The sequence below is a fragment of the Narcine bancroftii genome, chromosome 4 (assembly GCF_036971445.1).
Source record: "Narcine bancroftii isolate sNarBan1 chromosome 4, sNarBan1.hap1, whole genome shotgun sequence".
Lineage (NCBI taxonomy): Eukaryota > Metazoa > Chordata > Chondrichthyes > Torpediniformes > Narcinidae > Narcine > Narcine bancroftii.
The window spans coordinates 288481678-288507289 of NC_091472.1; the positions used below are offsets into that span (position 1 = coordinate 288481678).

The 25612-nt window shown below is 39.6% G+C and overlaps 1 protein-coding gene across 4 annotated transcripts in view; it reads right to left on the bottom strand.

The window, feature by feature from the left end:
* Nucleotides 1-8663: 8663 nt before the first annotated feature.
* Nucleotides 8664-25612, bottom strand: part of LOC138762077 (polypeptide N-acetylgalactosaminyltransferase 3-like) — a 63699-nt gene continuing 46750 nt past the window's right edge. For 3 of the 4 annotated variants that reach the window (XM_069935336.1, XM_069935338.1, XM_069935337.1), the window contains exons 10-11: nt 14964-15113; nt 8667-11637 (exon numbers count right to left, since the gene is read on the bottom strand). In XM_069935336.1, the coding sequence (XP_069791437.1) occupies nt 11500-11637; nt 14964-15113 (288 nt within the window). In that variant the 3' untranslated portion in view covers nt 8667-11499. Of the gene's footprint in view, nt 11638-14963; nt 15114-25612 lie in introns of all 4 variants that reach the window. The other variant, XM_069935339.1, reaches the window with a different exon arrangement.

Below are 25612 nucleotides of genomic sequence, written 5' to 3' on the forward strand. Positions count from 1 at the left end.
TGACAAAGTTTCCGGCACGTTATTCTCGATGCCGAAGACAGAACAACCCAACCATTTGAGCTTTCTACGAGAGAGACTAGATTTAGAGTGAAAAGACATCAGGAAGTTCCATCCCACAAAACCCTTTGGCAAACCTATCACTACCAAATATTTGGAACTGATATTAAATAGTTGACAGCTATTTAAAAAACTATACATATCATAAAATATAGAAACATATTTCATTGTTAGAGTGTAGCAATAACAGTTATTAAACCCTGTTATCCTGAATTCAAGCAACCTCAAGCATCTGGCAAAATATTGAGGAAAATAAATAAATAAAAGTTGGAATAAATTATTAAAAAATTAAAGTTTAAAATTGTAAATGTTCTCCCATGTAACACAAACCTTTGGTGAAGATGGGATCAAATATACAGCCAGCGGAGTGCCTTGGTCATGCTTTGCTCACAGCAGCAGTTTGAATAAAGTTTTATTTGAATAAAATGATATCGGTCAGGATGAAGAGTTGGTTGTTGCTGCTCGCTGTTGGTGCAACATTCTTAAAATGTCACTTTATCCCTGTCTGGTAAGAGTCTTCATTGGTATATTATTATGTACTTGTAAGGCTTTATCTGTAAACAGAATGGGGAATTAATGTTAATAGTTTTTTGGGCAGCTCTGTGGAAGGGAAGAAACCAATAAATGAAGTGATGGTTAAATGTTTTCAAAGAATGTGACTGAAAATTAAGTTAAATTCATGCAAGTAAAGTTTGTTCAGTGCAAGTGAAAGAACCATGCCAGAGAAACTCAGCAGGTCAAACAGTATACTTTATGTAGCAAAGATAAAGATCCATAACCAACGTTTTGGGCTTGTGCCCTGTATCAAGGTACCTTCAATCACGATATAACAGGGGGGGGATGAAAGGGGGAGGAGTGGGATTGTTAGTCAGGGAAAATATCACAGACGTGCTCAGATAGGACAGACCAGAGAGCTCATCTACTGAGGATATACGGGTGGAGCTGAGGAACAGGAAAGGTATGACCATACTCATGGGGTTGTATTATAGACCAACCTATAGTCAATGAGAATTGGAGGAACAAATCTGGGGAGACGGCAGATAGCTGCAAGAAACAGAAGGCTGTGATAGTAGAAGATTTTAAACTTTCCACATATTGACTCGGACTCCCATACTGTGAAAGGGGTAGATGGCTTGGAGATTGTCAAATGCGTTCAGGAAAGTGTTCTAAATCAATATATAGAGGTACTAGAGAGAGTGCAATACTGGATCTCTTAATAGGGAATGAGACAGGACAGGTGACAAAGGAAACATTATGATCATAAAGCCATTAGTTTCAAGTTAATTATGGAGAAAGATTGGTCTAGGCCTCAGGTTGAGATTCTATATTGGAGAAAGACCAATTTTGAGGAAATGAGAAAGTATTTAGAATTCATGGCAAAGTTAGCAGGCATGGGGAACCTTGGTTTTCAAGGGACATGGGGAATCTGGTCCTTGAGTATAAACAATGCAAGAAAAACTTCAAGAAAGAAATCAGGAAGGCTGAAAGAAGCCATGAGGTTGCTTTGGCAGACAATGTGAAGGAAAATCCTAAAGTTTTGTACAGGTATATTATGAAAAAAAAGATAGTAAGGTACCAAATTGGTCCCCTTGAAGATCAGAGTGGTCAGCTATGTATGGAAACAAAAGAGATGGGATTTTTCCCAATCACAATTCACTCAGGAAGCTGGCATAGAGTCAAGGGAAGTAAGGAAATCAAGTGGTGAGGTCATAGAACTTATACAGATTAAATAGGAGGTGCTTGCTGTCTTCAAGTGAGGTGCCGTACGATTGGAGGGTAGCTCATATTGTTGTGTTGTTTAAAAACGGCGCCAAAAGTAACCCTGTAAATTATGGGCTGTTGAGCCTGACATCAATAGTAGGTAAATTATTGGAAGGCATTCTAAGAGATCAGATAGACAAGTATTTTGACAGTCAGGGACTGATAAGGGATAATTAATGTGGCTTTGTGTGTGGTAGGTCCTGTTTAATTAATCCCGGCAGTTACCAGGATAGTTGACAAAGGAAAGAGTGTGGATGTTATGCACGCGGACTTTCGTAAGGCCTTTGACGAGGTTCCATATGGGAGCTTAGTAGTAAAATGGATTGACAATGCCTGGGCTACTACTCATACTGGAAGCCTGTGACTAGTGGTGTGCTTCAGGGATCAGTGCTGGGACCATTGTTATGTGTCATCCATGTCAATGATCTGGATGATAAAGTGGTAAATTGGATCAGCAAATTTGCTGATAACACTAAGATTGGAGGCAATGTGAACAGCAAAGATTTTCAAAGCTTGCATAGGAACCTGGACCATCTAGGAAAATGGACTGAAAAATGGCAGATGAAATTTAATGCTGACAAGTGTGAGGTGTTGCATTTTGGAAAGACAAACCAAGAAAGGGCATACACAATAAATGGTAGGGCACTGAGGAGTGTGGTAGAACAGTGGGACCTGACAATACAGATACACAATTCCCTGAAAATGGTGTCACAGTTAGATAGGGTTGTAAAGAGAACTTTTGGCATATTGGCCTTCATTAAAAAAAATTGTATTAAATATAAGAGTTAGGATGTTATGGTAAAGTTGTTTAGGCCAAATTTGAAGTGTGCAGTGTTTGTCACCTACCTACAGGAAAGATATCAATAAGATAGAACAAGGACAGGGATTTACTAGGATGTTGCCTGGACTTCAGGAACTGATTTACAGGGAAAAGGTTAAACAGGTTAGGACTTCATTCCCTGGGGCATAGAAGAATGAGAGGAGATTTGATAGATGCATTTAAAATTATGAAGGGAATATAAAGAATAAATATAGGTAAGCATTTTCCACTGAGGGTAGGTGAGACAGAAACCAGAAGACATTAATTAAGGGTGAAAGGGAAAACATTTAGGGGAACCTCTTCACACGGAGAGTGGTGGGAATGTGGAGCGATCTGCCAGCTTAAGTGGTGAATGTGGGCTCAATTTTAACATTTGCAAAGAATTTGAGCAGGTATATGATGGGAGAGGCTATGGACTGGGTACAGGTCAGTGGGACTAGGCAGAGAAATGATTTGGCACAGACTAGAAGATCTGAAGGGGCCTGTTTCTGTGCTGTAATGTTCTATAATCTTTACTAGTTTGAATTGTGTAGTCTTGTTCTGCTGTCAAGATCATGTTAGAAACAATTATATACAAATTTAAAACACTACTTTCACTACCCGTTCCTTCAAAATTACCTCAATTGTTTAATTTCTTTTTTTTTTTTTTAAATATGAACTTCACTGGAAAAGGCTACAATAATTTTCTATATGACATTCTTGAAGGAGCATTCCTGGATTCAGACATAGTGTCAATAAAGGAACGGGTATACATTTCCAAGTCAGGATGCCAAGAACACAGGGAAACGCAAGAGCTGCAGGGTTCCTCTATTTGTCACGTAGTAATACACATGATGTAATTCAACTTAAGTAAAACAAAGGTGTCATGAGCATTGCTCATAGGCGAAAGAGAAGCAAAAGAGACTCTCAGTGATCAGCAATAAAAATCACAGTTTGGGAATTACTATTGGGACTGGTCTAGATGAATAACTGATCTGCATTATACTGACTTGTCACAGCACAGAAGGTTTGTTCCATGCTGTCTCGCTTCAGTGCAATCCCATTCCTTTATTTCCCTGTGGCCCTGCAACTCATTCTCTCACATTTACTTACCTACACTAGGGATATTTTACAGTACCTATTTAATCTGCCCATCAACTCAGTTTTGGTATGTGGGAGGAAACCACCTCATCTGGCTGAAATGTGATCCTCGAGAGAATGTCCACACCACGAGCACGAAGTCAGGATCAAATCTGGATCAGAGGAACTAAGGCAGCAGTAATAACTGATGTGCACCTTGTTTGTATTGACTGCAACTTAAAAATACCACTATGTTTTATTCATGGGATTGGATAAACTCATGTTTTTCTACTCAGTACTGCTACGATTCTGCCCTACTTGTACATGTACCCTGCAGCCTCTGCATCCCCATACAATCTTGTCATTAGAAAACACAGAAATGTTACATTGTCGCTTCAGCCCCAAATTGTGGTATGCATACATCTGTTGTGAGATAATCCTTAAAACATACTTTGACCAACCTTCTATCATTTATCATAATATCACCTTTGGCTGCATCATCTTTCAATGAAGCATCTGCAGTTCTACCTAGTTTCAGTTTCATCTTTGTAAATTTTGTACATGATGGTTTAAAGTCCAAATGTGTTTAGAATGGAAGGCAATAATTTTGCCTTAACTGCTGCTTTGGTTAGAATCAGCTGTGCTAAGTTAGACTAACAATTGAATTTGTGCATGCCAGCTGTTTATTATAACAAGTATTATTCCAAGTAGCCATCTGCATACTATCAAAACTACAGAACTGGTGAAATTGCATTAGAAAGGGTGGAGAGGAGATTTACATGAATGATGAAAGACTCCCGTGACTGAATTTTAAACTGTAAAAGGCACGTTCCTCAATGATTTGGTTGCTTTTCAATCATATAATAATCAAAAAGTAATCAGATTTCAATATCAACTATTTTACTATTTATCGATCAATTCATTTACTATTTATCGTAATAAAACAGACACGTAACATTACACAAAATTGCCTTTAGTCTGCCATAAGCAGACAAAGATTTGCCCGGTGCCCCTCACAGGCAGCAAAAGAATCACCATGTCCATAGATTTGCCTCCAGTGCTCCTGCAGCCATACAAGACTACAGTTCAGTTCAAACCATCAGTATCCCAAGCCCAGATCCAAACCTCCAACATGAAGAGGAAGCCTTCAGTGACCAGAGCCCTTCTTGCCCTCGGCATCCTCTCAAATCCCAGTTCCCATACCTGGTTCTCATGAGGCAGGCTCCATTAGCCCATAGCCTGGTGCGAGTCATTTGACCTCAATTTGCCAACAGCCGGCTCCTGTGTGGGTTCCTTGTCTGCAAGTCACAACTCACCCCCTCTGTGTGCGGGTCACCTCTCGTTGGTCCAACGCCATTGTCACCATCCTTCAGGTTGCCTCCTCTACTTCTTAACAAGGAGTGTTCTGACCTGCTGAAATTTGAACCTTGTCATTATAATCCACTTGCTTTACACCTTAGCAAGTAAACAGTTAGACCAATCCCTCAAAGCACTTCAGCACAGAGTGATAGTCAATGAGTGCTCTTTAATTTTAAATTTAGGCATACAGAATGATAACAGGCCATTTCAGCTCACATCCATGCTGCCCAATATACACCCAATTAACCCTCATCCCCGGTATGTTTCAAAAAGTGGGAGGAAGTTGGAGCCCCCGGGGAAAACCCATGCAGACACAGAGAGAATGCATAAACTCCTGAAAGACAGCAAGGGATTTGAACTCCAGTCCCAACCGCTGGCACTGTAAAGGCCAGCCATACCATTCTTCTTGCACACCAGTAAGATTAATGCCCTTTTAAAGAAGGTGGGAACCTCTGTTATGATGCAGTGAAAGATTGAAAATGTCTGACCACTCCAGCAGTTGGTTGGCACAGATTGTCAGCACCCTGCCAGGTTCTCCCATCAGGGCCTGACTCCTTGAGAGGGTTAACCCTCTTGAAGGATGGTCTGATATTGGCCTCAGAGACAGATACCACAGGGTCATCAGATTCTGCAGGGATTCTCATTGGACGGCACGGTTGACCTGACAGTTAGCACGACACCTTTACAGCGCCAGCAAATTGGGTCTCGACTTGGGTTCGAATCCTGCACTGTCTGTAAGGAGTTTGTACGATCTTCCCGTGTCTGTGTGAGTTTCCTCCAGGGACTCTGGTTTCCTCCCACCCTTCAAAACTGTACCAAGGTGTAGGTTAATGGGGTGCAAATTGGGTAGCACAGACTCAGAGCCAAATTGGCCTGTTACTGTGCTGTTTGTCTACATTTTTTTTTAATTAAAAATTTTTTTAAAATACAGCTCATCGAGAGGTGAAGCATAACAGCCATTTATGATGTCCAGCTTCTCTTTGTAGGATGTAATGGCCTGTAAGCCCTGCCGTTGCTGGCGAGTATCTGACTGCCTCTAGCTTTCCTCAAAAATGGCTCTTTGCTTCCAAGATAGTTTTTTTGTAGGTCATACCTTGACTTCCTGTAGAGATCTGGATCACTGGTCGTAAACGCCATTGACCTTACCCTCAGCAGGTTGCAAATCTTTTGACTCAACTATGGTTTCTGGTTGGGATACCTACGGTATGTGCGCGGGGGCATACACTCATCCGCGCAGGTCCTGATGAAGCCAGTGAAAACCACGGCACATTCAATTAAGTTTGAAGATGAGTCTGTGAATATGGCCCATTCCACCAATTCAGTCAGCTTCAAAAATATAACATTTAAAATCATTTAACAAACTGAAAAACTTGAAATGAGAAATAGGCAATAAAATTTTTTAAAACTGGAGTTTAAGAGAATCATAAATGACACTAATAGTTCTTGCAAAATAAAAGTAAAACCATTGAAATTTCACTTCTCTAGAAGAACTTTTGTTTTTGCAAGAAATAAGCACAGTCAAAATTTATCAGGGAGGGAAAAAAATCAAAAGACTAAAAACATTAATTCAACCATTCATCTAGAAAATCTGAGGCAGGAAAAGCCGACTTCACACAAAAAAAGAAACATTAATCAAACCTTCCAAGAAAATCTCCATTTTTAAAAAAAATTATGAATTACAAGTGTAAACTCTGAAAAATTACAAAATCTTAGAGCCAGCAAGCAAAATTATTGACACTCAATCAATCCCATAAATACAAGCAGCTTTTGGACAAGGGATAAGAACACAAGAAATAGGAGCAGGAGTAGGCATCCAGTCCATTAAGCCACCTCCGCCATTCAATGAGATCATGGCTGATCTGATGATAGACATCTCCATCTATCTACCATATCCCTTAATTCCCAAAGTAGCCTCCACTGCTTCAATGGGAAGTGAATTCCACAGATTCCCCACCCTCTGGGAAAAGCAGTTCTTCCATCCTAAGTGTACTATTCTGAATCTTAAGGCCTCCCGTACCAATGGAAACAACTTACCTACATTGATCTTATCTATACCTTTCATAATTGTACATATTTCCATAAGATTCCCTCTTATTCTTTTAAATTCCAACAAGTGCAGTCCTTGATGATTCAATCTCTCCTCATAGGCTAACCCATTCATCTCTGGAATCAACCTGGTGAACCTCCTCTACAGTGCCTTCAAAGCCAGTACATCTTTCCTCAAGTTAGGAGACCAGAACTGCATGTAGTACTCAGATGTGGCCTCACTAGTATCTTGTACAGTTGCGGCATAAATTCCCTACTCTTAAATTCCATCCCTCTAGCAATGAAGGCCAACATTTCATTTGCCTCTTGTATAGCCTGGTGCACCTGCAAACCAACCTTTTGCGATTCGTGCACAAACACTCCCAAGTTCATCTGTGTAGAAGCTTTCTGCAATCGCTTGCCATTTAAGTAGTATTCTGTTCTTCCATTCTTGCAAATGTGGATAACCTCACATTTGCCGACATTGTACTCCATTTGCCAGACCATTGCCCACTCATTTAACCTATCTATACCTCTCTGCAGACTCTCCGTATCCTCTGCACAATTTGCTTTTCCACTCATTTTAGTGACATTAGCAAACTTAGATACACTACACTCTGCCTCCTCTTTCAGATCATATATATCGTGAACAGTAGCAGGCCCTGCAGGTCACTGCTCACCACTATTCACCAGAAAAACACCCCTGTATCCCAACTCTCTGCTTTCTGGTTAACCAGTCCTCTATTGCATGCTAATAGATCACCCCCCAACTCTATGTATCCTTATCTTCTATATAAGTCTTTTACGCACCACCTTACCAAACTTAATTATTTTGTAATTAAAATGTGATAGAAGACACATGCATAATATAGTATAATTTAAAAGAAATGAACAGGGAACATCAAATAATTTTATAGCATTGCACCTAATAGTGGTGCAGTTAAACAAGTAGTTCAGATTAACAATTTTTAAATGCAAAAATCAAACCACATGCAAGCAACTGAGGAATTTAATTTTTTGTGGTGAGTTATATTAAACTGCCTTCACTAAATGAGTGGGAATTATGCAGTCTTATCCAGATTGCTAATTTTCCTTCATGGAATCAAAACAGTTGCGCTTACTTGACCTACTCTACATGAAATCCAAAAATCCATTTGTATAATAAGTGATGTATAATAAAATGATTATTTACATGTTTCTGAAATGCCACAATGCTGGGGGTTGCCGGGCCAGTGTCAAACGGTGGGCACCAAAGCATCCGAAATGCTACAATACAAAAATCTTTTTTTTTGCCAAAATGTCCGATTCTGTGTAGACTCACCAGTAATGAGAGAAAATTGATTTGTAGTCACTCAAAAGTGGCCCTGGAATTCCCCTGGAAAACAGGAAATCTAATGGCATTGAGTTAAATCATACACAGGATGCAACTCTAAATTATACATTTTGACCTCCTTTAAGATGTCCATCTTCACAGAAGTCTGTCTGCAACCAATTTGATTCACCACACATGATATGAAGAAACAACCAAATGTACAAGCAGCCGCAATGGAGGGAGTGGTACATTTTTCCCCTCAAAAATAGACTTTATTTGCAATAAATTATTTACAAAAAAGAAAACCATTCAAAGTCTTTTCACATCTTTAGTGTCGTATCCATACATTGCCATCATTCTACATTGTTATACATGTTCTCTAATTACATCATTGCCACCTTGTTTTTACTCCCCCTCTGTTGTTTGAGGGGGCTTTCCCCTCGGTCTCAGTCCCTCTGTGCTGGAGGGACTCTAGTCTATGGTTGTTTCCCACAGCACCCTTGTGTTGGCTGCACTAAGCCAGAGTGTATCCCTCAACATATACTCCTTGCCAGTCAGCAGCATTCCTTTACAACATCTCAGTGTGCTGAAAGACCAATAAGTTCAGGCAGTCCAAGGACATCTTTCACTAACTTGATGGTCTTCTGGCAGTTCCAGATGTCTACCATTGCATGCATCCCAGGGATCAGCCCATAAATCAGAGTGTGCTCTGTCTCACTGCTGTGGAGAGGAACTGTGACCCTTGCATTCTTCTCCAACAATCTTAGCAATTTACTTTGTGCAGAGAGGTGGTTGACTGTCTCCACACCACCGCAGACATCTTGGGGAGAACGTGCATCGTGGATGATGTTTCTTGCATACAGGAACATTCTGACCAGGTAAGCTTCTCCCTCCACTGACTAGAAGTCATGGTGCTTGTTGGTGAACTGTGGCAATGAGGCATTACATCAGATGACATGGACAGTCACAGAACCACCCCACAGAATCCATCAAGTCTTCATCGGAGAGATGGAGAGAGAGTGGTATTTATTATCCAGCAAATACACAATTTGCTGCAACTCTCTTCTAAATCCAAAAGTCAGTGGTCAATCGCTCAAAGAAATGCTCATCACGTCTTCTAGTAAGATTTGTCCAATTTTACAAATCACATAAATTGCAGTTCTTTGCAAAGAATATCTAACACACAAACTCGAAAGCAGATTTTCCATTAGACCACAGAACTGTGTTTTCATCGTACTAGTGAGGCAGGTTCTACTTGAATACTGTCCTCTTGGTATTTTTTTTTTACTTTGCATTTTGAAGTACCAAACACCATTAAAAATGTTCTCTGCAAACTTCACATATCTGGCCTTACACATATCCACAGTTTATTGCAGTCTTTGCCTGCTCCTTAGTCCTTCAGGCCACGTCAATAAATAGCAATGTAACATATTTAGAAGTATGACATATTCAGTGTTCACTTTTACATTTAAATTTATTTAACTAGCCTTGTTCAGGCTCTGGCTGTCGTTTTAAATGCATCATCTAATTTTGCGACTTGTTCATGACAATAAACTTCTGATTATATTATTGCACTTAATTCCTCATGGATATTCAAAGTTGGTCACTCTCAGAGTCCAAAGGATTTTCTGTTCTGAAACTTCACAAGATTTGCATTGTCAGGGTCCATATATAATATACTTGTTGAAAATTTATAATGGTCAAATACAAACTCTGCAATTTAGCTTCCTGTGTTCACATTTTCAGAAAGTACTTTGTTGATCCACAATGTCACGCAAGGTTAATTGAAAGTGATAGATGACCTCAGGAAAGGTCAACTTTGATCATTCAGCATAACAGGAAGTACCAAAATGAATGTTACTTCCTAAAATTTCTTTAAATGATCAAGAATTTAATTTAGACATGCAGCACGGTAACAGGCCATTTCGGCCCATGAGCCAGTGTTGCCCAATTTGCACCCCACTAACCTACACCCCTGGTAAGTTTTGATCAATGGGAGGAAACTGGAGCTCCCAGGAAAACCATGCAGATATGAGGAGAATGTGCAAACTCCTTACAGACAACATGGGACTCAAACCCCAGTCGGTAAAATCCTCAATTTGTTGGTCTTTGCAATGGACTCCTTTCCCCAGTCTCAAGCACTTCGGAGCTGATGAGTAAAGTTCAATATGAAGGCTATCATTGAGCACATTATTTGATAGACAAAAGGAGAATGCAAAACAGAGAGCATTATTGACTTAACACAGAACAGAATACTCATGTTCCCTTAAAACAAAATTTACATCTACATTGTCTGTATACCTTTCCCAAACCCTGTGTTGTTGGAAGGTGGTCAGTGTTAAAATACAAAATGGAGCCAAAGTGTTTGCACTATGTGGAGATTGAAAATAAGAATGAAGTTACAGTTTTAGACTACCTTTCCTATACCCAGGATTTTGCTTTCATCTTGTACAAAGACCAACAATTTTGACACACACCCTCAGGACATCAATTCCTTGCTTTGTTTTTCTCTAATCACTTATCAGACATGATCCAAGTATCATTTGGAAATAAACCATGAACTGACATTGAGAAAATTAGCGCATTTTATTGGAAGCAAAACTTGTAAAATAGTAATAAATATTATTAGTGGAAGTTATTTAATATTTTACCAAATACATTTGATCACCTCTGATCAAAATCATACTTGCAATCAAACTGCCCAATTTTAAAAAAAGTAATTTTAAACACATCTCATTCCCAAAATTTGGAAGGCTTTAAGTTAAACTAGCAGCAACAAAGCCATTTATTCCACCATTCATTCACCTAGTAAAATGTTACCAGCATATACAGTCATCAACTCTGAAAATCTGACACATTCTCCAAATTAATTGTTGAAAATTTGAGTAATAAAAATTGCAAATTGATTAAAAAATATCCCTTCCAATAGAAAGTACAGAGAAGATAACCCTAGCACTATCTAATATAATCAAGTGCAATTTTTTTTCTTAAAACATTAAAAAAATATGTTGAAAACATTTACATTACAAAAACATGCATGTTTTGTGCCTTTCAAGCCTGTGCAAAATTTTCCTGACTGATACAAAACGTTGCACACTCTGTGTCTTCATAACTTCAGAGGCTTTCTTCTGTGTTCGCTAAAAGTCCACTTTTGGTATGAATCAGAAAAATCACAAGGCATCAGGTTAAGCTTTTCACCTCTTGCACTTAAACACATTGAAACTTGATTTACAAGATGCATCTCCTGCAACACAGAACAGTGCATGAAAGATAAACCTGCAGCACATATTTTTCTTATTAGTCATTATCATTTGGAAACGGGATACATTCTGAACCAATGTCCATGCAGGCACTGAGATTTTAAAATTAATCAATCTCAATTACATACATTTCCTAAGAGGACTGATAAGAATTTAATTCTTGCAATTCTAAAAAAATTTACAACCTTTCTATGATGGTTCAATATCCAACATTTATGATATGTTGTTAGGAATAAAAGAGGATCCATCAGATAAAATTTTTTTTAAAAGCCTGGGAACAGCACCTACAGCTTTTAATACCTGAAGAAACTTGGAAAGTAATTTTCAAATTGGTTAATACCTCTTCTTCATGTGCTTGCCACTCTCTCCTACAATTTAAAGTAGTCCATAGGGCTCACATGTCCAAAGTCAAACTATCTAATTTTTATGTGGATGTATCTCCGCGTTGTGATAAATGCAACAATGGAGATGCTTCATTAATTCATATGTTCTGAACATGTCAGAGTCTTGAGAAATATTGGAACAAAGTATTTCAAAGTTTCTTGGCACTACCAAAGTTAATTTTAAACCTAATCCCTTAACTGGTTTATTTGGTATTGTTGGAGAGAGTGACATAACTTTAACGCCATCTGAGCTACATGTTTTTGCTTCTCTTATGACTAGGCGGGCAGTGTTGCTCAGATGGAGGGATATAATCCCATCTAATTATGCTCAATGGCCACGTGACATTATGTCATGTTTAAATTTAGAGGAGATTAGATGCTCAATTTCTGATTTGAATTCAAACTTTCAAACACTGTGGGGACCTTTTTTGAACTACTTTTATAATCTTTGATTTGTTATGAAGGTTGAAATGTTGACTAATGAGGTAATTTATCACTAATTCTCTCTTTTTTTTTCCAAACAGCTTCTTTCTTGGTAATGGGCTTAGATTTTCTTAAAAAAATATATAATTAAAATGTGGGGTACCTTGGGAATTAAATGATACAATTTAAGTGTGATGTATCTTTTTTGTACACATGTACTCTGCATTTTTGTATGTGAAATATCAATGTTAATAAAAATATTGAAAAAGATTTTATAATTAATGATATAATCAGCAATAATATATTTTAAAGTACTTTCATCATTAACTTGAATCTGCAGACATTCCCGTTTAACTTTATTATCAACACATGCAAGATTAGACTATTCACAAATTACAGGCAAGAATAGACATTTGGTTACTTATAGGAAACCAGTATTTTGCTCATTATATTAATACCAACTAAAAAATAATACAACATTGTCCTTGTTCATTGTCTCCAATCTTTTAGTTTTCAACTGAGTAATTGAGGCCTTTTCAGTTTTGTCCACAACACCATGAATCCCCACAAAGAGAAATTATTATTATTGCATTATCACCTTCAACTCCTCCATGGTTGACAAAATGGTCAAATTTCCCACACAACTGCAAATCTTTCCTCCAGCTTAAGATTTCAAAACAGTGTCTTCTTATTGCCTCAGACACTTTTCTCTAGATATTGATTCTATTCCATATCCTAATACTGCCAGCAATCCCCCTAAGTCATCCACAACCTCTGCTTCATATTTGACTATAAAGATGAGCTTTGGACCACATACATATGCCTTTACTAAGGATGTCTGTTCTCACATTTCATCATGCTCTTTCATATGACTGACTCAAAATGAGTTTTCTGTTACTTAATTGAACTATCTTAATATCTGAGGAGTATGTCACTACCAACTTTTTTATCTGGATGGAACATTGTTTCGAGATCCATAATTTGATTTGGATGGCCATAGTTATTCTCCAGAAATACCCTGATATGATTTGTGTGCTGCACCATCTGGCTCCATTTTGGAGACTGCAATGTTCTATGCAGCGGGGTGAAATCAGATAGATAAGCTGTTGTGCAGGAGCTGGATGCTTGTTTCAAATGGTGGTTTCATTTTACATTTATGCCATCACCTCCCCACCACCACAAATGATGCATGCATGTTGAGCAACCTATAAAGGCCTGACAAATTAAAGCTGGAAGAACAAGGATGTGAGAATTCCTCACAGATAACCCTTCAACCTAGAGGTTCACCATGGAAAATATTGACCAGTGGCAAAGGTTGAATTGGGGGAGATTTTAGTGTTGAAGGCATTGCAGTATTTAACTGGATAACCACATGTTTGGAATGAGTTCCAATAATTAGTCTCTGGAAGGATACAAAGTATATTGGCCATTAAAAAAGACAAATGGCATCAATTAAAATTCCACCCAACTTAGCTCATTTGTTGCTGAAATCCTCATCCACAAATTGGTTTCCTCTTGGTTGGAATAATCCAAAGTTCATCTGATTGACTTGCATCATTCTCTACTTTGAATACTGAATCAATTGATCATTCATAGTTTAGCTTTCTCCCTCCCAACTTGCAATCAAATCCCATTCCTCCTTTATACTCAAGCTGCAGTCGAGTCCTCCCCACTTTAAAATTTTCCTTTGTTTAGAAATCTATAAATAGCATTGAATATCTTTCAGCCCCACTATTGCTCAAAATCTGTGTTCTTTCCATCCTAGCTCGACGATTATCCCCAAGTTTATTTACTCCAACACTGGAGATAATGATTACATTTGGCAAAATTTGGAGTTCTGAAATTAGCCGCTTTAAAATTCTGCTTCACTATATCATGCTCCTCTTTAAGATGCTCCTTTAACTTTATTTCTAACCAAGTTTATCACCTATCACAATATCTTCATTTGATGGCATTTCCAAGATTCACATTGGGATATTTTGCTTTTTTTTTAAAATACAAGTAGTTATCGTTAAATCATCATTTTGTCTTGGTAATGATATTCCATTCCAGTTTCCTTTTTGCTACTTTTCGTGCATGATTCGTGCAGGTTTTTCTATTTGTCTGTGAGCACCTTAAATATTTACTGCGCTTAAGCATTGTCTCCCTGCTTTGTGGACCCCCTTGATGGGTTGCGCTTCATCCGTCATTTTTAGGATCAAATGTTTGCATATCAACTACTGCCCAGATGTGGATCAGCCTCATCATCTCAAACTTGCACTTTATATGGGTTTATTTATTTCATTATTTTCTTACTCAATGACTGGAAAACTCTCAGGGATTTGACTTTGCAAGGTGCCTCTCTCTCTGCCTGTCATATTATTCAAACCAATACAACACCCCATATACTTAAAGCTGGACACAAAGGAACTATTTGAAAATGTTTGCTGCATCATAAACTTTAACAATTTTAACACCAGTTTCAAAATGCATCATAAATGAATCACAAGCTGTGAATCGATCACCTTATATTCCCATTTCTGTTCCGCCGAAACCACGTTATTCAAATTTGTGTTTGTACATGTTTCAAGAAAAGCAGCGTTGTTTATATTATGAACACACAATTGCTTCCGAATATTATGACGAATTTCATTCGATAAGGTATATTCAAAGTACTGGAAAAAAAGAAGAGAAAATTAGTCAACATACATTCATTTTATAATTAAAAACAAAGTTCACATGTTCTTATTACTTGCTGAATTACTTTAAGATTTAATGTGGAACAAGGGTTGTATTCTCCTCCTGGATACCTTGCTCTGGTCCTTTACATTTCCAACTGCCACCGTTGTCACATTTGTGGCCCGAAATGTGAAGTTAATAAAACATCAAACACAAGTTTTATCAGGTAAACTTCTCAGTGTCTTTATTTTCCAGTTTCCTTTGTTCTCCTGCTTGTGCTCTTATCTCCCTTTCATACCACGTGACTTCCGGTAGATCTCATACATATTCATTATCATGACATCCCTCCTTTAATCAGAAATAAACTTTACCTTCACTTACCAATATCCCTATGAAACATACAAACATCATAACTAATGGTAATACTATAACTCAACTACATAAAATTTACTTACTACAGCATTCATACATGCACTTTATGATATAAGATTAAAATACTGTCCCAAAGTTCTTATTAAAACTATGGCACAAAGTCTTCGTATCGTTTGGGCACTTTCCGGTTTCGTTTCGGCCTGCCTGCGATATTGTCGTCGCTTCTCGGTTGTTCACTCTCAGCGTCGGAAATACTGCTCGCCACGGCTTCGGGTGTTTCTGGCGCTCTAGTCACTTCATCAGGAGTGCTGGTAACTGCCTCTGGAACATCATCAGGTCTCTCAGTTTCAGCATCTCGTATTGGCCTTTCAACCTCTTCACTCGATATATCTCTGGACTGGTATCTTTTTACACCTGAGACATTTCTCTTATACAGGACTCCAGTCGGAGACTTGACTGTCACCATACTGCCACTTCTGGATACGACAGTATAGGGTTGATGGTAATAAGGTGTGTCTAGCTTACCACCAGTTTCATGCCTCACTAGAACATTATCTCCTGGCATGATGTCTGAGTACTTGGCTCCACGTTTCGAATCTGTGTACAGCTTTGCTGCACCTTTCTTTTCAGCATCGTGGTCCCTCATATCCTGGTCGTCTCGGATTTCCTTTATTTCTGGCATTTTTGTGCAGATTTTTCTCCCAAAAAATGCTCCTGCAGGACTTTTTCCAGTGGTTGCATGAGGCGTTGCTCGATAGACAGCCACATAAGATAGCAATGCTTCTCGCCAATTTTGTCCTTCTGCGTGTACAATCCTCAATCGTTTTTCAATGGATTGATTTTGTCTCTCTACTTCTCCATTGGCTTGCGGCCATTTCGGAGTTACTTTATGATGGTGGAAACCTGTGGTCCTCATGTATTCCGCAAACGTCTCTGAAATGAATTGTGGACCATTGTCAGAGTATAATGTAACAGGTAATCCATATCTTGCGAATATCTCTGCTAACGCTTGTATTGTTTTTTCAGTGGTTGTGGACTTCAACACCACGTACTCATAGTATCTGCTGTAGTAATCTATCACTACCATAATTGATTCACCCGTCGGTAAAGGTCCAAGAAAATCAACAGCTACGTCGATCCATGGTCCTGTCGGAAGTTGCGTACTCCGGATCGGTTCTGGCGGATTACTCCTACTTGTGATTTGACATCCGTGACAAGTTTTAACAAATTTCTCGGCGTCTTTATCACAACTTGGCCACCATACCTTGGTCCTGAGGTTTTGCTTGGTACCAACAATGCCTAGGTGTCCTTCATGCGCTAAGGATACGATCTTCGGTCTCAATCTTTGCGGTATCACCAATCTGCAACCTCTTAATACACACTGTCCGATGCAACAAAGTTCGTCTCTAATGGGAATGTAAGCCTTGTGAGTACACTTGTCCCATTGTCCACTCTGTATGCATTCTCTTACTTCCATGAGTTCTGGATCACGTTCGGATTCTCTCTCGACTTCCTTCGTAGTCACAGCTTTCGGTGTCGCCTGAATAGCTACGAAGCGTACAAAGCTCTCTGTTTCTGTTCCCAATTCTGACTTGGATTGTGGACATCCATCCTTCACCAATCTGGACAGCGGATCTGCAATGTTTGCTTTCCCTGCAATGTGGATTACTTTATATTTGTAGGGTTGTAGTCTGAGTACCCATCTCTCTATTCTGGCACATGGTTTGGATCTAGGTGCATAGATCACCTCTAATGGCTTATGATCTGTGATGAGTTCAAATTCAATGCCGTATAAATATGCATGGAACCTCTCACAGGCCCATACAAGTCCGAGTGCTTCTTTCTCTGTATGAGAGTATCTTCTTTCCACATCAGATAACGATCTGCTGACACAGGCAATGATTCTTGGTCCTCCATCATGCATCTGGACCAACACGGCTCCTAAACCAACTGGGCTGGCATCCGCTATGACTTTGGTTGATGCCGCCGGATCGTAATATCCAAGAGTTTTTGCATCTGTCAGGCTTTGCTTCAGCGCTGTGAACGCTTTCTTCTGCTCAGATCCAAAATGAAATGGTACACCTTTCCTGGTTAGTTTCCTTAGTGGTTCTGCCACTGTAGCGAAATTAGGAATGAACTTTGCTCAAAAATTGACCAATCCTAGGAAACTCCTCACCTCTGTTGCGTTCTGAGGTGCACGTGCCTCTGCAATAGCTTTCACCTTGGCTTCTGCAGGGTTTAGTCCTTCCAGTGTAAGTCTGTGTCCCATGAAGCCATTTCTGACACACCGAACTGGCACTTGTTTCCATTCACGGTAAGGCCTGCCTCCTGTAGTCTAGATAGTACACGCCTCAACCGTTTCTCATGCTCTTCCTTCATTGGTGCATGGACTATGATGTCGTCAGAAATGTTGGCAACTCCAGGAATGCCTTGAATCACTCGATGGATTTCATACTGGTAGATCTCCGAAGCTGCATTAATTCCAAATGATAGTCTCTTGTAACGATACAATCCACAGTGAGTCACAAATGTAGTTACATCTCGGGAACCTGGATCCAGCTCTAATTGATAATAGCCCCATTTCAGATCAATTTTTGAGAATACCTTGCTGGTAGTTAGTTCTTGAAGTATTTCCTCCACCGTTGGTATAGGGTGTCGTTCTCTAATTATAGCTTCATTGGCCATTCTCATGTCAACACATAGTCTTATGTCACCCTTCGGTTTGGGCACAATCACTACGGGACTGACCCATTGAGTCGAATGTTCCACCGGTTCAATAATGTCTTGTTCGATCAATTCTTTAATTTTGGCTTCGACTTTCCCACGAAGTCCAAACGGAGTTCGGCGCATTGGTTGTGCCTTGGGTTTGACCGTTTCATCTACCGCTAGCTTCAATTGTCGACCTTTCAGCTTTCCTACTCCTTGGAAGACTGCGGGGAATTCTTGCTTCATATCCTCGTATGACTGAATTGAATTGACACAAGCTCCAATATGAAGTATTGCCAGGTCTTGCGCTGTGCTTCTACTCAGCAATGGTTCTCCCCTCTCTTCTATGACCATAAACTCTGCTTCGGTGTACTTATCTCCAGCTTCAACAGTTGCAGTAAAACATCCAATGGTCTGCAATGGCTTGGTTGCTGTGTATGGATACAGTTTCTTGGAACACTTCTTTGAGGTACAGATGATCTTTTTCCTTTTCAACTTCTCCCATAAATGTCGATCAATCACATTACTGTCACTGCCTGAGTCTACAATGACCTGAACTGTCACTCCACCAATGATCACTGGGACCTTCTCATGATGTACTTCATTCAACGTAAATTGGTAACAACTCTGTTCCTCCTGGGTATCATCATCGTCACCGTCTATCTGGCGAATGGTATCTTTCTTTCCAGGATACTTTCCTTTCCCCCAGGCTTTGCCTTTGGAAGTTGTACTCTTCCTCTTCTGGTCTGCATTGGACTTGCTTTTGCACTTCTTTGCAAAGTGGTCCTTACCTCCACACTTTCTGCAAACTTTGCCTTTGGCCGGGCAATATGGGTCTTTTCCAAAGTGACCTCGGTTTCCACATCGATAACACTCCACGTCCTGTGTCGGCGTATATCTTGGCTGATTATGGCGATGTGAGAGCCTCTTAATTTGCTGGCTTGAGTTGTCTTTCAGGGTCATAGTATGAAATTGCCCTTCAACAGCCTCTAATGCAGCAGCAATGGTTAAAGCATCGGTGAGTTCCAACTCACTCCCTCTTTCCAGTAGACGAATTCTGAGTTTATCTGATCTGCAGTGCTGTACGACTTGATCTAATAATTGGTTGTCCAAATCAGCTGGCATGTAATTGCATCCAACAGCTAGCTGGCGTAGTCTCGTCACGTACTGAGCAATTGTCTGGCCATCTTCTTGTCTCGTTCTTCGAAACAAATGGCGTTGAAATGTAGCATTCGGTGTCACTACATAGTGTGCATTTAATGCATCTACCGCTTTCCGGTACTCATGCTTTCTTCCAGTATTCAAAAGTGTTTTAAATGTTGCCCGAACTGCAGGTCCAGCAGTGAAAAGAAGTAACGCCCTTCTCTGCGCTTTTTGTTCAACTGTACCGGTATCTAGAAATAGGCCACGACTGTCAGCGTAGGATTCAAATTCTTCCAGCCATGCCTTCCACTTCACACTTACAGTGCTTGCATCACCCGTTGGGTCAAAATGAGCAATTCCACTATGTGTTAGAAAGTCTGCACCAGCCATGAGGAAATATTCCAGCCCCAAAAGTACTGAGTGAAAGAGAAAATTCTTATCACCTTGAAGTTGTCTGTAATCCTCTGTAATCTTGTTTAGTCTTTAATTTTCTTCAAGCTTCTTTCATCCTCGTCGCCAATGTCACATTTGTGGCCCGAAATGTGAAGTTAATAAAACATTAAACACAAGTTTATCAGGTAAACTTCTTAGTGTCTTTTTATTCTCCGGTTTCCTTTGTTCTCCTGCTTGTGTTCTTATCTCTCTCTCATACCACGTGACTTCCGGTACATCTCATACATATTCATTATCATGACAACAGTCTCATCAATTGTATTGATTTCACTACTCCCCCCACTCATTCTAATCCCATCCCCTTGGAACGCCTGGTGCTCCACTCTCTCTGCCCCATTTTGAACCTCATCATCAAACCTACAGCTGTTGTGGTCTGTGGCACTGACATCCATCTGGCAGAAGCCAGACGACAACTCTCACAATTGGGACCTACCCCTGTGACTGCAGGCGATGCTCCACTTGCGCACACATCTCCTCCCTCACCACCATTGGAGGCTCCAAACAGTCCTTCAAAGTGAAGCAACATTTCACTTGCAAATCTGCATCGGTTCTCCATTGTGGTCTCCTCTACGTGAGAGGATTATGCATTAACAACCCTTTTATTTATGTTTGGGACTAAAGGTTTTTGTTACCACTAACACAGGAGCAGTAATGGGAAAAACAAAATCACCAGACAATGGTAAATTAAAAATAATAGTTTGTGGTGGCACGCCATTAGGCAGGTGAACCGGCCCTGCATGTCACACACGTGGCGGGGCAACTGGCCAAAATAGCGCCATCGGGGTTTCTCCCCGACCTTAGCACCAGGCTCAGAGCCCGCGCTCTGCGGCCCACGTGATGCCCCGGCGACATCAGGGCACCCGGCGCAGTTCTCAGCCAGGTCCAGGCTGGAAGCATAAGACCAGCCAGGCTGACCTCAATAAATGAGTTTTTGCTCACTGAACTCAACTAGTTTGGCTGTGAGATCATTCAGTAGCAGAGTAGCTACCGTGTGTGTGTGTGTGTGTGTGTGTGTGTGTGTGTGTGTGTGTGTGTGTGTGTGTGTGTGTGTGTGTGTGTGTGTGTGTGTGTGTGTGTGTGTGTGTGTGTGTGTGTGTGTGTGTGTGTGTGTGTGTGTAATTCAAAGTCCCACTCTGAAAAGTTAATCTTTAAAAAAATCAGCATCATTTTAGTCTTGCTTGAAGTCTCAAATTCTCAGTTCACAAATAATTACAAAGCGCATACATCTTCAGGCCCCTTTACTCACAAATGTTTTCCACACAAAGAATCTGCCCTTTTCTCAGAGATAGCGAGTGTGGCTATTTTCTTCCACAATGAATTCAATAACCCAGACAAGGGTTAAATGAAGTGGATAAACACAAAAATAGACCCAGTAGAACATGGTCCTCTTTTCCAAATAGACCGCAAAGTGGTCTTCATTAATCCAATAGCCTCTTTTTTTTTAAACATCATTTTATTCATTATATATATACATATATATATATATATACACACACACACACACACACACACACAAAATTAAGAATAAAAATGAAAAAGAAATAAAAGAGAAAAAAAAATATCAAAATTAAATTCCCACCCACCCTCCCACCCCTTCAGCTAGCTCTCTTAAGGAGAGCCAAAAATATATAAAGAAAAACTAAAAATAAGATAAATCAAGGTACATCTAAATGCATATACTCCAAATATGGTAACCACTTATTAACAAAAAAAGAATAATTATCATGCAAAACACATGTAATTTTTTCCATAACAGTACAAGCTTTCAATTCATTCTGCCATCGCATTATGTTAATCACTATATTATCTTTCCATGTACTTGCTACACATTTCCGAGTTATGGACAATGCCGAATATACAAATGCAATTTGGAATTTATCCAACTCCAATCCCTTTAAAGAAATCACATAACCAAATTAAAAAATTAATGGATCTAATCGTAACTTAAACTTGTACAGTACATTTTTGCAAAATTAGCTTAATTTCTTCCTAAAATGGTTGTACATACAGGACCAAACAGCATGTAAAAAAGTTCCAACACATATACCGCATCTAAAACAGGAATCTGAATTACTGAAACCATATTTTTTCAATTTCTCACGAGTTAAATATAACTGGTGTAAAAAATTAAAATTAACCATTTCATACCATGCATTATGTTATGTGAACTCCAAGCTGAACTGTCCAAAAATTGAACTCAAAATGTCTGAATTTATAGTTTTCCAAGTCATGTGACAGTTACATCATGGATGAGGCGAGTCCCAATTCTTGGAAACCACATGATCATCAGTTTTATTTCAACCAAAGTTTTGTTCCTTTTTCAAAACCATATCATATCCATAACAACTGACCTAATCTTTTTTCAAGATGATTTGATTAAAAACAGATGGCTTCCTTCAGCAGTTCTTGAATAATTAAGACCTACTTGAAATCTATTAGCTCTGTCTGTCCAAGACATAGTGACTCCAAGAATGTACACTCTTCTCAGAAAATAAAGGTTCTCTATAAATGTGCTGTGACCTGTATGTGACCCTGTAACAACCCTAAGCTAACAAAGAATACAAATACATTTTAACTCTATAATTTACTAATTTACCAAGATATTTTTATGAAAGAAATATAGTTTAACTTTAAATTAAAGGTAAATTTAAGTCCGTTACAGGAGAGACTGAGAAATTGCTTTGTTGAGCATCTCAGCTCTGTCCGCTGCAATAGCGCAGATCTCCCAGTGACCACCCATTTCAGTTCTCCAACCCATCCACTTGCTGACAGGTTTGTCCATGCACTGCCAAAATGAGACCACCTATAAATTGGAGGAACAACACCTCATCTTCCCACTGGGCACCTTCCAACTGGACGGCAATAATACTGACTTTGTTAAAACCCTCCCCCTTCTTCCCTCATTGCCTTTCCCTATCTCTGTTTCTCCATTTGGTCTTCTTTTGCACAAACATGATAAATTCTTACCTCCTCCCTGATCATATCCAATTAACACCTTTTGTTTGTCTGAATTCCTCCTCCATTGTTTGAAATCTGAGACATTTTGAATTTTCCTGCTTCTGGCTTATTCCTTGAAGAAAGACTCATGCCAGAAACATCACCAATGTATCTTTAGACACTGCATCATTTCAGTATGTTTTTAAATCACAATCACAGTGTCTGCAGACTTTCATGTTTCACTTGCATTTATGTAGCACCCATCATAAACTTAGATGCATTTTTAATGTAGTCACGAAAATGGATTTTTTTTCAGATTATTCAGGCTCACCACGGCCATTCACATTTTTCAGTACCCTTTTCTGTACCAACACCATATCATTCTATTCCCTTTAGATCTAAAATTCTATCAATTTTGGTCTTGAATATACTGTGTATGAGTTTGGTAGAGAATTCAAAAGTTTCACCATCCCTTTGGTGAATTAATTTCTTCACATCTCTGACCAAAAAGGAGGACACTTTAGTTCAAAACTAACCTGTATTTGAAGACACCATGGAAATAAACTCCACATCTACCCTGTCAATCTGCAAGAATTTTGCCTGTTTCAATTAAATCACTTCATTTTCATACATCTGTGGAACCAGTCTGTTAACATTTTCCCATTTCCCAATCAAACATGTTCCACACACCCACCTCTCTGAGTAAAGAAGCCCCCCCCCCCTCATGTTTTTTCTACACTTTGTCCCGAAACTCTCAACTCGTATCCTCTGGTTTGAATCTCCCCCTTTCTTAAAGGAAAAATCCCCTCCACATCATCTCTATCTATATCCCTAATAATTTTTTAATAAAACCCTATTGCAATGAATGTTACGGAAAGGAACATGAGCTACCAGATTAATAAACATACTGGATCAAAAATAGCATGTACACTCATTGGTCCCACAACACAAGGAATATCAAAAATCATCTCTCATCCATACTACAAATTCATATTACTACTGGTCCATTAGCAGCCCAGTCTATATGCAAGTTTAAGTTCCACAGGTTTATTGTATTACTTTTATCACAAGCATTTCTAACTTCCTGATTTACATTATGCCTTGCATTCCAGTTATGCTGGGGACTGGAACATCATTCCCTCCAGCAGTTTCTACCACATGATGATTCTTAACTGACAAACAGATTTGAGGAGATCATTTTCTGAGCCAATGTCCTTCCTCTCTACTGCCTTTGTTAGATTCATTAATATCAGAGCAATCCACACGTACTTTATGTTGCTATTGAAAAGTTAAAAACCCTGGAACACTCCACTGCAAACCTTAGTTGCTACTATTTTGCAACCATGATTCTAAAACAGTCATTTGGGTAAAGGAGCCATGGTTGACAAGAGAGCTGGGTGTGGTGGAACACGGTTCTGCAGGCATTACCTCGCTGGACTGGGCAGGCTGGCCCGCCTTCTGTACATGTCTTAGTGACCCCCATTTACAAGCATTTAGAGAAGAATAATCTTCTCAGGGATGGTCAGCATGGCTTTGCGAGGGGAAGGTCATGAGTCACTAGCCTAATTGAATGGCATTGATGAAGGTAAGATGGTGTATATTGGATTTTAGTAAGGCATTTGACAATTCAGAAAGTCATGAGTCACGGGATCCAAGGAAACTTGGCTGGGTGAATTCTGAAACGGCTTGCGTACATAGAGCAGAAAGGAGTAGTGGATGGAATGTATTCTGCCTGGAGATTATTGACTAGTAGCGGTTCTGGGACTCCTGCTCTTTGCGATTTTTATAAATGACCTGGATGAAGAGGGGGTGGATAAGTAAGTTTGCAGATGATTCAAAGGCTGAATGTGTTGTTGATAGAGTAGGACAGCCATTCTCACCCCTTCTTTGGCTATGACCCCCCCACCCCAAACCCCATGTCTCTGCTCAAAATTTGTCGCCCCCTTCCCTGTGAAGCAGTCCAGTTTTGGATTCTTCTGTACTCCTCTCCTACTGACTACATTTAAAAATATTTAAAGCGATGTGAAAAGAAAACAAGGTTTTTACTTAAATATGTTTTGCCCCCCCCGGAGTTTATATGCCCCTGTTGAGAATGGCTGGTGTAGAATGTTACTTCTTTGGCTTGGCTTCGCGGACGAAGATTTATGGAGGGGGTAAAATGTCCACGTCAGCTGCAGGCTCGTTTGTGGCTAACAAGTCCGATGCGGGACAGGCAGACACGGTTGCAGCGGTTGCAGGGGAAAATTGGTTGGTTGGGGTTGGGTTTTTCCTCCTTTGCCTTTTGTCAGTGAGGTAGGCTCTGCGGTCTTCTTCAAAGGAGGTTGCTGCCCGCCAAACTGTGAGGTGCCAAGATGCACAGTTTGAGGTGATATCAGCCCACTGGCGGTTGTCAATGTGGCAGGCACCAAGAGATTTGCTATAATGTTACTATAAAAACAGTAAATAGACAGGTTACAGAGCTGGATGGAGAAGGGGCTGATGGAGTTCAATCCAGATAAGTGTGAAGTAATGTACTTTTGAGAGTCAACTTGAAAGTGGAGAATATGGTTAATGACAGGTCTACTGTGTGGAAGAACAGAGAGATCTTGGGGTCCAGGTCTATAGTCACCATCACTCAACCTAATAGGGTGGTTAAGAAGTCTCGTTGTCTGTTGGCCTTCATTAGTCAGGTTAGAGCTAGGATCTAGGGGAATTGTCATTAGGTAATGCTGTAGCTTTATAAAACTGGTTCGATGACACTTGCATTCATTCTGGTTTCCTCATCACAGGAAGGATGTAGATGCTTTAGAGAGCATGCAGAAGAGATTTACAGGATGTTGCCTGGATTAGAGAATGTGTTGTCTTAAGTAAGGTTGATAGAGCCAAGGCTTTCCTTTTTGGAGTG